At 42.4% G+C, this 14,665-nt stretch overlaps 1 protein-coding gene across 11 annotated transcripts in view; it reads right to left on the minus strand.

Moving 5' to 3' along the window:
* The window catches only part of BICD1 (BICD cargo adaptor 1), a 193,494-nt gene that overhangs the window by 52,229 nt on the left and 126,600 nt on the right, over nucleotides 1–14,665 (minus strand). For all 11 annotated transcript variants that reach the window (XM_004937892.5, XM_004937885.5, XM_015287190.4 and 8 more), the window contains exon 3: nucleotides 2,195–2,347. In XM_004937892.5, coding sequence (XP_004937949.1) covers nucleotides 2,195–2,347 — 153 coding nt within the window. The remainder of the gene's footprint in view (nucleotides 1–2,194; nucleotides 2,348–14,665) is intronic.

Consider the following 14,665-nt stretch of genomic DNA (forward strand, 5'->3'; position numbering starts at 1 on the left):
ATTTATATTTTTATTTTTAGACAATATTAAGGTTCTGGTGAAAACAGAAACATCAACCATTTCTTTTGGAGTAGGACGTTTACCAACCTGTCAAAAGTCTTACAGCTAGAAGCCTTTGGGAAGGAAAGCTTAAAACCCAAAGCACCAATCTTCAAACAAAGAGAATAAAAAAGATTCAGACAACAAATGGCGTTCACAAGTTATGCTGGGAGACGTTAAGTAGAAAAGGGAAATTGGTGATATTTTGAAATTTGCATTTAGGAACCTGGTATGTCTGACCAGAGGGAGGGAGCCATCTAAAAAAATTATGAAATCCAAACAAATAGATGTGTTTATAATGTAAGGGCATGAAAACATAATCTTCGATTTTATATTGGTATGAAAACTGGAGGTCTACGCAGCAACCATATCATGGATGCTTTCCTACAAAAGCTACCCACCAAAGAAATAAACAAACAACCCCTACCAGAAAACAAACCAACAGGGAGATTATGACTATTTCTCAACATGACTTGTAACATATTTATTTGTAAACAGCAGCAGTACAGTACAACATTGATCCTGATATTTTACCCTGAAGGTCAGAATTGGTTCTGGTATCATAAGTGCATGGGTTTGTGATACAAAACGACTGATTTTTTAAGTCATTCTCAATGCAAAAGTGCTTTTTTTCGTCCCCAGATTCCAGCATTTGGTTCCATTAAGAATGAAGTATTATGACAAATGCAAACACTGGCAAACAGATTTTATTCTGGCAGAAACTAGGATGGCCTGTAAAGTGGTCTTTAAAAGGTCTTTATTTTATTTTTTTTTCCTGCAAAAATGCCTCCTATGAGCTTGGTAAGGAAAAAATAGATGCCTCCATGAGGGAATTTGCTGGCTTGGTAAATAACTCTGACACAAAAATGAGCTGCTAGAAATTCAGTGCTAGGAGCATGAAAGCCTGGGTCTTCATAAATAAGGGAACACCATACTCACTTGCATTACCTGTGCATTCCCTGCGGCTCTGTTCCATTGTTCTAAACGTTTCAATTGCATTTGCACTAGCAGGGTAGAATAGCAAAGATAGATGAAATAGTACTGCATATTCCTGCAAGAATAAGTAAGCGTGTCTAACAAGCTGCCATGAGAAACTGGCAGCCTTAGCTATTGGTTAAAAGCCCTTATGGAACTGTTTGCTAGGCTGGGACATAAAGTAGGGGCTGCAGAGCAGTGCTACTGCAATTTGGTGCAAGTTGGGGAAATGCTCTTCCTGCATGTAATGTCATGTTGGTCTGGGAAGTGTGGAAAGAAACTTTCATCCTCCAGCTTAGATACTTACTTATATATCATGGCAAGCTCAGTTTTCTGACATGAGAACAAATTTCTACTGTTCAGTTTAAAAGACAACTGTGTTCGTGATGACTTCCTCAGCAGTATTTATACCCAGCAGCATTTATACCCAGCAGCAAAGGAAGCTATGCTTTGTAAGGGAGAGAGGGCAGACCCAGCTGCTGTTTGCATCTTGACTTAATGGGGCTGTGATTTATGGCAGCTCCAGGGGGTACACTCTGCACTGCAGCGAGTAATACAGCACACTGCTTTGCTGTCAGCTGCACCTCACTGCCACGGGGAAAACATGAAAGACAAACTAGGAGTACCTGACATCCCTTTGCCTATTTTTGGAGCTTGTCAAACTTGTTGGTTAGCATTGCTGAGCAGAGAGCAACAGTGGTACTGGAGAACCCAGGAAAAAGTAAAAAAAACAAAACAAAACGGAGTAGATGATGCCCTCTTTTCTCTACTTCAGAAGAGAAAGCAGAGCAAGGGAAAGAAAGTGAGAGGAAATGGAGGGCTGACCTTACCTCTGCTGCTGGGCACAGAGGTCAGTGTGCAGAGAGACGGGAGGAAACACAGGAAGAGAAAAGATGCAGCCTTGGCTATGGCAACAATGATCCCACTGTTACAAAGTTCTGCACCGAAACAGTCCCTCAGAGTTTCCCTAAAAATGAGTAAAGGGCCTCCCCACTTGTCAAAAATGGCCGGTAACGCTGCTGCACAATAAGTAAGTGTCAAGCAAAAATCTCACCGAAGAATAACAACAAAATCCCACACAAAGAAACTTCTACCAGAATGCTTTGCTGGATCACATTATGGAAACCTGAGAAAAAGGTGTCATTTCCCAGCACGGCACCTAGTATCTCCTGATGCTTACTTGGTTCTGTTTCAGCGTGGATACCAGCTTCTGCAGAGTGATATTTTCTTCTTCAAGTTCGGTGTAGTCCTGCAGGAGCCTCGCCTCTCGAAACTTGTACTCTCGGATTTCGTCCTTCATTCGTATCCTCTGCAGTTCCACCATCTCGTTATTCTGGCAAGAGAAAATGCAAGAGCGTTACCATTGGTGCGCAGCCCTTTCAACGACTGAAGTTGCCTTCAGAAGAAGTCCAACAAAAAAGTCAGCCTCCGATAGAAAGGATTTAAATGTGCAAATCAAAACTGTAATTGATCTGGGGCAAAACCAAACTTTCAGGTGGGCACTGGTAGCGCAGTAATGAGAACATCTGATAAGGAAGCTTGATTAAAACATTTTCTAGATTAGATGTTTATTGAAATGGTAAGCCTGGCAAGGCTTTATCATCTCATTAGTTTCATTGCTCAGAGACTCTGTTGAATCTAAATAAAATTACCACCCGTTTTCCACCAAAAGATACTCTCTACATTCACACAGCAAAGCAATGAATAACGACATCTGTTCTGTGAAGACATCTGCTACTGAGCAAGACCCATGTGCACACTCATATCTGCAGGCACTAATGGGAAGCACGGGCAGGTGGGGGGACCTGCCATGCAGTGAGCTGCACAGCACTGCCCCAAAACCGACCCAAGCCTTGCTGCACGGGGCAGGATTGCAAGGTGTCTGGAACACACAGTGTCACCATTCTGATTTTCCTATTAGCAAATGCAGTTCATGGATAGAGAGAGAATCAAAGAATGACAGAATCACAGAGTGGCTTGGGTTGGAAGGGATCTTAACCACCATCCAAGTCCAAACCCCTGTCGTGGGCAGGGCTGCCACCCAGCAGCTCAGGCTGCCCAGGGCCCCACCCAACCTGGCCTTGAGCACCTCCAGGGATGGGGTACCCACAGCTTCTCTGGGCACAAGGGATTGATTGGACAAGAAATCAGTTCCAACAGATTCCAGGTCTTTTACATCAAGGGTCAGGTGGATGTTCTGGAAAGCCTCTGACTCTGTCGACATCACTCTGATGAAAATGCACTCTGATGAAAACACAGCTGGAGAAGAATGGCGATCAACACAGACACAGAAACGATTTGGCCCTCTGCTGTGCAGGGAAGCCTGGTTGCTTCTGAACAACAGGAAAAGGAGTAAATGGTCCCAGCTTTGTCTTCCGTCCAGCAGCAACAGAGCACTGCTGGAGGGAAGCACTGCTGTTACCTTAATGATGGGGCAGAGCCTTCTCTCTGCCAAGGTGCCAAAAACGTGCACGTGGGAAGCATAACAGGTTTCTCTGGAAGGTGTGTGTGTGCAGGGAGGGCAACACACCTGGACTTCTGTCTACCTGAAAATCTGGAACATTTAAGAAGTCATTACAGCAGAAGTCGTAGTCGATGAGCTCTGAATGGATTTGGCCATACAGCCCTCTTTCAAGTGTGTAAAGATAAACCCACAAAGTCTGAACTGGGGATAAAGACCTATGGTAAATAAACAGTAATTAAGCACGGGAAAATAACACCAGCACACGTGAAGACTAACAGCTGATGCAGGAGTTATGGAAGGTGGCAAACAAAAACCGCTTAAAATTAAACATTTTCGTTAAAGAAAAAAATAAAGAAGAAAATAAAGAATCCCGTTCCATAGATTAAGAACAAATAGGCACTGTGAAATCTTGACTGGAAGCATGCCTTTGGTTTACAGGCTCTCCAGTAGCAGAGAGGTCACAGGGCATCAGATAGAAGTAGGTCTTTCCAAATATTCTTGCATCCATCACTACTTAGCAAACCTGTGAGTGAACTCTAAAAATGGCACCACGGATTATTTCACAAGGTGAAGGCATTTTACACCACAGAGCTGCCCTCGTACATGCTGTTTCTGCTGGCACATCTTCAGTGGCAGCATTTACCTGTGCTTGCCAGGTGTGAGGATATGAGCAAGTCAGAGGCTGTTGGTGGGCATCACTGACTGCACAGCCCTGCTCTGACAAACAGAATTAAGCTACTCTGCATCTCGCCCAGTGTCTGCCACCAATGTCAGTGGTCAAAAGGAATGATTCTTCAACAGGGGGGAAGAGAAAAGGCAGTCAGAGTTGGAGGACACAAATCAGACTTTCACTGAATCCTGATATTACTTTGAGTACATATTACATGGCACACCACTTTCAAAAAGCCTCTGAAGGTAACTCTGTAAGATCCAGATACTCATTTTGTCTTTCCTTTACTGTAAACAGCAATGGAAATCACATTTCTTCACTGTTTGTAAGTTTCCTCTCCTACTTCATCTTCGAAGTGGGAAATATGAACCTCTTACAGCACTTCTGCTCCTTTTATACACATAGAAGACATCTTTACAGAGCCTCCTCCATTTCTTGTTACTGTCAGTACTCGGTCAAACAAGAACCAGGACAGACTCTCTAATGGAAGGTGTGCGTTTTGTCATGGAAAACATTATAGCACCATAGCATCAGTCTCCCTGCCGCAGGATCCCTTCTCCTGTTTGCAAATGTCTGCATCACACCAGCAGATGCGCAACTATGAAGTGCTCGGATGCTTTGAGGGACATGATTTAACTGGGGGACACAATCAGTGGGCATGATGGGGATGGGCTGATGGTCGGACTAGATGATCTTAGTGGTCTTTTCCAACCTTAGTGATTCTATGACTCTTTCACCACTTTGTAGGAAAGGTGATGCTTTGGCATTGCAGTGCAAAAGCCATTGACACAGTTTACAAGTGTGCAGTCCAGGAAATGCAGGAGTGCTGCTCTGCTTTATCCATAGGAAATCCCTGTGTGTTTTGTGGAGATGAGCTCTTCTTCAACCTGTACAACAAACTTCATGCTGAGGTAATACTTAGTTACTGTCAGTACGTAGCATATACTTATTTCCAGCTAATGCTCTGGTTCAGTATATTGTCTTCTCACAAGTGTCCTTTGTTATTTTGAATCATCTTAAATGTGTTTCTCAAACAGACAACACATAGTTATAGAAGACAGACCCGTCTGTACTGATATAGCGTCATTAAGGCGCCAATTTGGTCATTGCACCAATCTTCTTCCGAAAGGACTTCCATGAAGACATGGTCAGAGGATACAAAAACACAAGGCAAAGGGATGCAGTCAGCAGGGCAGTTATCTGTATGAGCCACTAGAGGACAATATGACTCAAATTATTCTTCCATCAGGAAAGTAAGTCATCATGTAACCGGTCATTAAATGTAACCGGTAGTAAGCACTGAACATTAAGCTTTCAGGACAGGGCAATTGATCCAGGCACATTCGCAAGGGCACATCCTTAGTATTCTTTATACTTCCAGAGAGTATTCTCTCTGAGATCCTGTATGTATAAAAAACAGTTTAACCCAAGAGGTGAAGCTGATGATACACAAGTAATATTTTAATGGCCGAAAGATATTTTGACCCCAGAACAAGCAAAAAAAAAAAAAAAAAAAAAAAAAAGGAAAGATCTTTTTGTGAAACCATAGCGAGCCACAGAGTCCTTGTCAGCACTGCATCTAATTATATGTGAGCACTAATTGTGGAAGATGTCAGTTACATCAGTCAATGCATGTCTAATGTAACACAACAGACAATGAGAAATGAAGAACAGAGGGCTCCGGCAGAGATAAACTCCGTGTAGGTCACCTATCCACAAAAGCTTAGGTATCTTTTCAGACCTGCTGTACATTTTTTATTCCTGATGGCTTTTTTTTTGTTGTTGGTGGTTTGTTCTTTGGGGCTTTTTGTCTCTTTGGAGAGTTAGACTTCTGGCTTTTCCCCAGCATTTCTTCATGCAAATTTTCACACAAAGATTTCAGATCCTTACCGCAGTAAAGTGTACTATTTTTCATTCTACAGAACAGCCTTCTAATCAGAAACTAATTAGATGCCCCCGAGTACCCTGACTAAATCATTACTTATCTGTTGGAAAAATGCAAGCAGCAGCATGATGATGGGCATTACTTGATAATTTTCATAACTCATGAGTAAGAGAACAAAGGAAAAAATATATACTTCCAATTTAATGGCATTGTGTTATGGCTGATGCATATACAGTATCATTTGATCTGATGACAGTTTTATTGCACCAGCAGTAAATTGAATCTAATAGAAAATTTATGCTTAGACTAATATCTGTGATCGCACACGCTTGTTGACATGTCTCACTGTAGATTTGCACATCCTATTTACTTTACTTCTCAGAGGAAAACAAAAGATGTGTTTTTTAGGGAGAACAATGACGGTTAAATCATAGAAAATATGGTTTAACAGAGGTTCAAATGTAATTATGAACAAGTTAACGATGCATGGGGAAGGTCCTAGAGGGCTACCAGCACAACTTTAGCCAAAATTTTGTTTGGGACTTCCTTCAGGATCATTCCATCAAAAATTAATAGTATTTATCATAGAATCATAGAATTGCTCAGGTTGGAAAAGACCCTTAAAGATCACCGAGTCCAACCATGACCTAATCATACTACCCTAACTCTAACAACCCTCCACTAAATCATGTCCCTGAGCACCACATCCAAATGGTCTCATCCAGAGACGGAGACTCAACCACCTCCCTGAGGTCCCTTTCTGTAAAGAAGTGTTTCCTGATATCCAACCTAAACTTACCCTGGCACAACTTGAGGCCATTTCCCCTTGTCCTGTCCCCTGTCAGCAGTGAGAAGAGACCAACCCCGCTCTCGCTGTAAGCAGAGGTAGAAGAGGGGTCTTTCAGGTATTGGAAGAGAGCAATAAGGTGTCCCCTCAGCCTCCTCTTCCCCAGACTAAACAGCCCCAGTTCCTTCAGTCGCTCTTCATAGGGCATATTCTCCAAGCCCTTTATAGTTTTGGCTTCTTCTTATGTATACTGTTTGCATTTATTTGGCAACATCAAACCATAAATTAATAATAAATTAACGAGGACAAAATAGCTATACCCTAAGTTTCAATCTTTAATTTGCTGCCCTTAGCTTATATGGATTAGAAACTTACTGCTCAATTCTCTCTCTCTTATTTAGAAGCCTCTAACATGAATTATGGGTACTTTCTTTTCTTTGTCTTCCTTAAGAAAGACTATTTCTGCATCACACAGAGAAGCCTGCTACCCAGCACAGTGTAGAAGATACGGAGAGAACACCACTGTAAAGCCAACCCTTCTCCTTCCTCCAGACTGACAGATCCAGAGAGGAAGCCATTACAATGAAAAGACCCAGAAAGAGATCTGTCATGTCAGGGAAACACAGCTTTGCAGATCTCCACATCCTCAAAAGGAAATGGTTCCCAACAAAGTAAGAGTATGTACTCTATTGTCCACTGCCTGGCGTAGTAGTGCTAAGGGTAACCTTGAAAAATCCTGGATATAGGCAAACCAGAAAGGTTCAAGTGGCACAGAGAGCAAGAGAGAAAATGGCAAAAGAGGAAATGCTGCTTCAGGTGGGACACTGAAGTGGCGCTGTGTAGTAAAGAGAGGGGAGGGCTCAGGGGTAGTCTTGTTATCTTTGTGGCCTGAGCCAGCAGGGCTATGGAGCATCTGAAACTGCTGGAAAGCCAGCCTTGGTCTGCAGAGATACCCAGCTTGCCCCTGGCTTGACCTGATTTTTTATTCAGAAGGGATAAGGGAAGTCGAGAGAAGAGAGGACAAAAAAGGGGAAGAAAAGATCAATGACCATATTCTTCTATTTACCATCAATTGCTTTCAGTCCCCAGACACAGCCCTCTATACTTGCCTTAAAGCTTCCCTAGTTTGTGAGCAGGATTCATTTTCAATCTGAATTTGTCTGATTTTATGCTTCAAAGTGTTCCATCTAGGTGGCATTATTTGAGTATCACATCTGATTTTAATGTTTGATTATCATTAAAACAATCTCCTTAGCTTTTGAGACTCAGTTCACTGTCTAAGAAGAGAGAAAATAGAAGAACAAATACCTATCGTCTTCCCCTCCTATGGATTTACTTACAAAATGACAGCACTATCAAAAACAAGGATGAAAAAAGCCACATATGAGCTATAGTATATTGAATGGAAACCAGATTAAGATAATGTATGTTTCAAGTTGCTTCACCAGCAACAGCTTTTTAATAAAGCATTTTACAATTCAGCTAATAATTTCATCATCTTAAATTCTCAACACATTTAATTGGAGGGCTAAATCTAAAGAAGTAAAGGTGAATTTCTATCAAAAGCAGTTAAATGGCCCATTTATGTAGTTACTACAGTTTGAAATCAATAATGTTCAATATCATAAATCCCACTACATATAATTCCCCATAAAAAAAAACCTATTTTATTGACTTTCATACATATATATAAGTACATATAAAAATGTAGAACAAATTAATGTTCTTTCTGTGCATTTGCATTTCCCAGTGAATAGCATTGTCACATCATGTTACAAGAACTTCTGTATAAATTAAGAAATATAAATCCTTAACCATATATATTTATCTGGTGAACACATGAAAAATATAGATTTGATCTTGACTGCATTAGTGGCAGTCCATACTTTATATAAGCACTCTGTAACAAACACTGCTGCAACATTCCTCACTTTTCCTTCAAAGAAAGAACAAAACTGCATTAAAGCAATGTGAGAGAGAATTCAGGCTCCAGGGTTACAGCACAGTTCGGTTCATATGATCCTTCCACATATCTGCACAGTGAAGTCATGCATTAAAATACGGTCATTGCAAATACTAAAATATCAATTAGCTGGAAAAAGAGTTTTGACATGAGAAGGACTCATTGGAGGTCATTTTGTTTCAAGAAAAATTCTGCTAGTCACATGTCTCCTGCAGCTCTGGCAGCATAAAACATTTCTGAAACAAGGGAGAATTTATTTCCAAGGCCACACTGACTAGGTAGAAGGAAGCTAATGAAATACTTGTGCCCCGTAGCATGTTTATGGCCACATTTCATAAAAACAAGCAGACACAGGCTCTACACCAGCAGTCCCCTCTGGCCTATTCTGGTTTTCAAATTTCTACAGGTGCCGATGGATCGCATTCACACAGGGATGAGCCATGGCCCAAGGTCCAGTCCTGTTCCCTCCATGTCCTGTTGCTGCTGCAGTTTGCCCAGACCCACTGCTGGAGGAGCAGAGCTGCCCTGCAGGAGCCCTGGGCACCAAGTTTGGTGAAGAGCACAGGGTAGGCACAAACTGCTAACAGTGCACTTCAGTTAGAACATTTTCACAGACTCATTAAGGTTCCAGAAGACAACTGAGATCAGCTAGCCCAACTGTCATCCCATCACCACCATGCCCACTAACAATATCCCTCAGTGCCACATCCATGCGGTTCTTCAACATCTCCAGGGATGGTGACTCCACCACCTCCCTGGGCAGCCTGTGCCACTGCAGCACCACTCTTCCTGAGAAGAAATATCTCCTAATATCCAACCTGAACCTCCTTCTCTTACCTCTGTTTACATGGGAGAAGAGGCTGACCCCCACCTCACCACAAGCTCCTTTCAGGCAGTTGCAGAGAGCAATGAGGTCTCCCCTGAGCCTCCTCCTCTCCAGAACGAACAATCTCAGTTCCCTCAGCCACTCCCCATAAGCTCTGTGCTCCAGACCCTTCACAGCCTTGTTTCCCTTCTCTGGACACACTCCTGGGCCTCAGTGTCCTTTTTGTACTGAGAGGAGCTGTACCCTTGCTATTCCCATTGCACTAAATAGTGCTGAGCAACAAACAGTCAAGTCTGCAAACTCTTTGAACTGGGGCTGTTGCCCACTCTGTATCACTTGCGATCTCATGGTTGACTACTATTACAAATATATTATAGACAAATTTCTCAGGAAAAAAAAAAGAATAAAATGAGGGGGAGGGAGAGTGGTTATCTAGGGCATTTGGGATTAAACGGCTTTCTTCTTTATTTTCTTGTCAATTACAGCAAGTGTGTGTTGTCACTTTCTACCCACAATTTAAGAACCCCACAGAAGTGATTCTGCATGACAATGCCTCAGGGCAGGCTGTGTGATGGAGAATTCACACAGGCCTTTTCAAGCTCAGGAAACCTTGGGCTGGTTCTAAAGCTGAACCAGTCTCTTGGGATAGACATCTGTCAGCCACAGTATCCCTTCGAGAGGCCATCTGTCAGGTGAAAAGTGCCAAACTCCCTTCCAGACCCAACAGGGCACTGGCTGATGGACAAAAGAAAAGCTGTGCTAACAGTGTGTGGAGTTGTGCTCTGCTGCAGCTTGGCAGCAGCATGGCTGCTGCTCCTGCTCCGGGCCTCCCTTGGGCCAAAGCTCTCTTCCACATCATCAACCAGACCAGGGGGCAGCAAGCCACCTCCAAAAGCAAAAGAAAGATGGTTTTAGTAGTACTTTCTCTCTGACACTGCTGACAGGGCGAACACAGAGACAGCAGTGCCAGTAGGAGATAGGAAATAGAAAACAGTGACATCTCTGGGATATACCTGCTGCTCAGCCACAAATCTGTAACTTTATTCAGATGAAACCCAGCCCTATTAATGAAAATTATAAAATTCATATAGCTTCCAGCAGGGCTAAGATTTTACTGTATGCCTTGAAATACTGAGGAGCAGAGAGCAGTAAAAGTGAGTTTGCGAGGATGGAAGGAGGAAAGAGAAAAGAAACTGCAGTGGCAACACGCAAGCACCTAAATAAGGGGGCCAACTTTGACTGTTTTAACATTTGTTGTGCTTGGTTGGTATAGAAAAATATTCCCCAGCTTGCTTTGCGTTGCTCTCTGCCATAGTGCCCCAACTTCTGATGTCAGGGTGTTTTCAGAGCTCTCTGCTGCAATCTGTCTCCAACACACCAGACAAGAACTTCAAACTCCCGTATTTCAGGCATGAAGCTATGCTCCTTGTATGCTTTCTGCCCCCCATGGCAACTACCTCCCCTCCTTACAACTCAGAGCTATTTTAATTAATGCTCTCTGCTAGCTCAATCCTGCATTCCTCGTGTTCCTCACACAGCAACCCAGCTGTGCTGCTGAGGGATGCATGTGCAGGGCCCATGCTCTCAGCCTCACCATCCTGTAGCACACTGTACTGTTCAAACTCTGTTTGTTTGTTTGTTTTTCTCTGCATGCCAACTCAACCTTCAGTCTTACAAATACCAGCTAGAAGTTGCAACGCCAACCACTGCTGGCAAATGCCTCTGCCTTCTACAGCTGAGCTATCCAATTCCTGTGCAGAGCTCAGGAAGACAACACACACATACCCAGCTCTGGGCAATATTGACAAGGCCAGTCCTGGGGAGAGCAGATAAACTCTCAGAGGTTGAGTTCAAACTAATCAGACAGGTAATTAATCCTGATCCCCAGCTCACAAACAATCAAGAAAACCATAGCAAAATGGATCTCCAAAGGTTCCCTGGGGACCATCTACTCCATTTGCCTCTTTCTGAGATAGGAGCAACTACATCTGCCTCGTTCCTGGTGTCTGTCTCATCTCTTCTTGAATACTTCCAATGACAGATCTATCACCTTACCCAGAAAGTTGTTTTCGGACTTCACTTTTGCCTTCCTCAGAAGACTCTCTTGAATATTTAATCTTAACCTAAATCTTACACATTGCCAAGTAAAAACAAACTAAAAGAGAGGAATTTTAGATTGGATATGAGGAAAAGGACTTTTACAATAAGGACGGTGAGGCACTGGCACAGGCTGCCCAGAGAGGTGGTGGATGCCCCATCACTGCAGACACCTGAGGTCAGGCTGGACGGGGCTCTGAGCACCTGGCCTACCTGTGGGTGTCCCTGTTCATTGTAGGGGGGTTGGACCAGATGGCCTTTAAGGGTCCCTTTCAACTCAAATGATTCTATGATTCCAGAGGAAACTGATAAGACACCCTTGCATGAAATACAGCAGGAAAGACAGCAACATGAGTGAAGATGTCAGAGGTAACTAAATATCACAGAAGAAAGAATAGGACACCTCAATTAACATTCTACATTCCTTCTAGTGCAGTTCCTCACTATGGATTGAGAGAGAAGGAATATGCTGAATGAAGAAGGAACTATTAATACCTTTTAGATTAGTGTGAATAAATAGATAAAATATTATTCACAGGTTATATATATGTTTCAAGTAGTCATCTGCTGCAACATTCCCTATTGTGCTGCAGCAGAGCTGCAAATGCTCAGCATCAAAGGAGCTCTGTAAAAGCCCAGGCTTATAACACAGCTTCCCTTGTTCAAATTATTCTTGCAGACTGCCATCTGCAGAGGTGTTTTAAAAGCTACTTGCGAACGTGCACACACCTCCCTACCCACAACAACAGACTACTTCAAGTTACCCTTGGAAAGCATCAATATTGTATAAAAGGTTTCTAAGAGAGGAAGAGCAACAAGCACAGAAAACTTCAATGGTTCTCATTCTTCTCCAGAAGGACAAAAACGAGGCGTTTTTAAATAAACACATCTGTGCCTCCAAATTGAAGCGTTACCATGTGGCCAATAATGCCACTAATAAGGGAGAGCATTTCCTAAAAGTCAGGATTCATTTCAATAATTAAGATCCATGTAACATTACCCATCTGCTGCTAAAACAGGCACGGCGCTCTGCAGCACATTTGACCTTGTGTACAGAACCTCCGCCAACCCCCGCACTCTGATTTTTGTGACAGGAGCAGAAACATCGGTTCGGAAACAGTAGCTGATTAATATTAAAAAGATAAAAATGACTTGATGACTAATGCCTTTTTTTTTTTCTCCAAGACTTGGCATCTTTACTTCAGGTAATATATCTGAGTGACTTAGGTGGCAAACATAAGCGAGGATAAGCACTTCATCTCTCTATAAACTGCATCCTTCAGGGCTGAGTTTTACACAGAATCTTAATTCATAACAGCAAACGCGGTAATTCATGAATACAAATGCATGCATGGAAGATCTGATAATGTACACTGCACAAAAGCTTACTTGAATTTATTGATGCGGACAGTGAAAATACCTGTACTCAGAAAGTGCCTCTGTAACACTAGTAGTAGTAAACCTGACAGTTCAACATGAATTGGTTTGACACCTTATCTTGGCTTTTAGAATCTGCCCTTCCCTTTATTCATTTTAATACAGACTGGATTCTCCGCAGATCCACTTCATGTATCTATTACAGTCAGCATTAATAATTTTTACACTGACAGTTTTCTATTCAGTCCAGAAAAGGCTGAGCAAACAAGGCTCTTGCTGTTTGGTGCACAGGATGGCAATACAAATGCAGAACAGTGCAAGGGCTGACTATTAACAACATGCTCTGCAAGAGTTACTCACGCATGTTGTTCACGGCAGCACCACCTTAGAATTCAATTATTCTTTTGGAGATTGAATAAACACTGAATATATCACTCAGTGTCTTCAAGGCACCAAAACAGAACAAAATGCCATAAAATGCAGTATTTACTCAAGGAGTAAAATAGAGTGAAATTATCCATTTGTCTATTTATCCTATTCTTTTGTATTACCCTTTAAAAGCACTGCTGTTTTCCTTTTAACTTTTGTTTCCATTGACTTTCATACAGGTAATGATGGGTATTGGTCTAACAGGAGCCTTCTGAGAAGGATTACTGAATTATCAAGATGTGGTTAAAGGAACTGAACTGGAAATGCCCGCAAAGCCTTAAAACAGCCCTTTGTTCACCCAAAGATAGTATTCACAATATCACTGATAACTGCCTATGAGCACCTTGCGGCATGAGAAAGAGAGCATCTTATGACAAATACTGAGCATCCCCACAACGGCTAGAGCACCTGTGGGCAAAGGGACTCAGCAGCCCTTGAACTGCAGAGTCCTCAGCTCAGCAGAAGAGCAAAGCAACCCTTTGTCCTTGCTGAAGCTGGGCTCAAGGACACTGACAAATCAAGAACTACTCTTTTTCCAGATTTAGAGAAATCCAGAAAAACACAAACACACAACAAGTAGACAGGAAAATGTGTAGGTGTTCTTGTTTTTGTTTTTGTTTGTTTTTTTTTTCCCCAAAGACAGATCTAATCTGTATGTATCTCAGCATCAGTGTCTCCAGATTCTAAGTCTGAAAGCCAACCGGTGGTCTCTGGGTGAAACAGGGGTGCCAACTCAGCTACCCAGGTGACTGAGGCAGCTTCTTCCCCCCAGTGTGTCCCCAGCTAAGAAATGTCCCTGTGCATAAGGGACTGCAGTCTGATGTGCTGCCTCTATTTTCTAATATCCCAACAGGCCAGGGCTGATTGACAACCTCTGCTCCTTTTTTTTTTTTCTTTCCGTATTTTCAATATAAAATAGAACATTGGAGGATGGCCCCAGGCTCATTACAGTGTTCTAAAATTTCCTGAGTTTTTAAAGAATTTAGTCAAGACGTTGGTGTAACACTATTACTGACGTAACCCAAAAGCAGTTTCAGCAAATAACTGTTTAAAAGCTAGTTTTTCAGTTCTTATTCTGTTGTATGCTCTACAGGCTTGATACAGCATGACGGAATTCAGACATACACTGCAAAAAACACAGCAGAATAATCAA

Source organism: Gallus gallus, chromosome 1 (genome assembly GCF_016699485.2).
Source record: "Gallus gallus isolate bGalGal1 chromosome 1, bGalGal1.mat.broiler.GRCg7b, whole genome shotgun sequence".
NCBI classification, from domain to species: domain Eukaryota; kingdom Metazoa; phylum Chordata; class Aves; order Galliformes; family Phasianidae; genus Gallus; species Gallus gallus.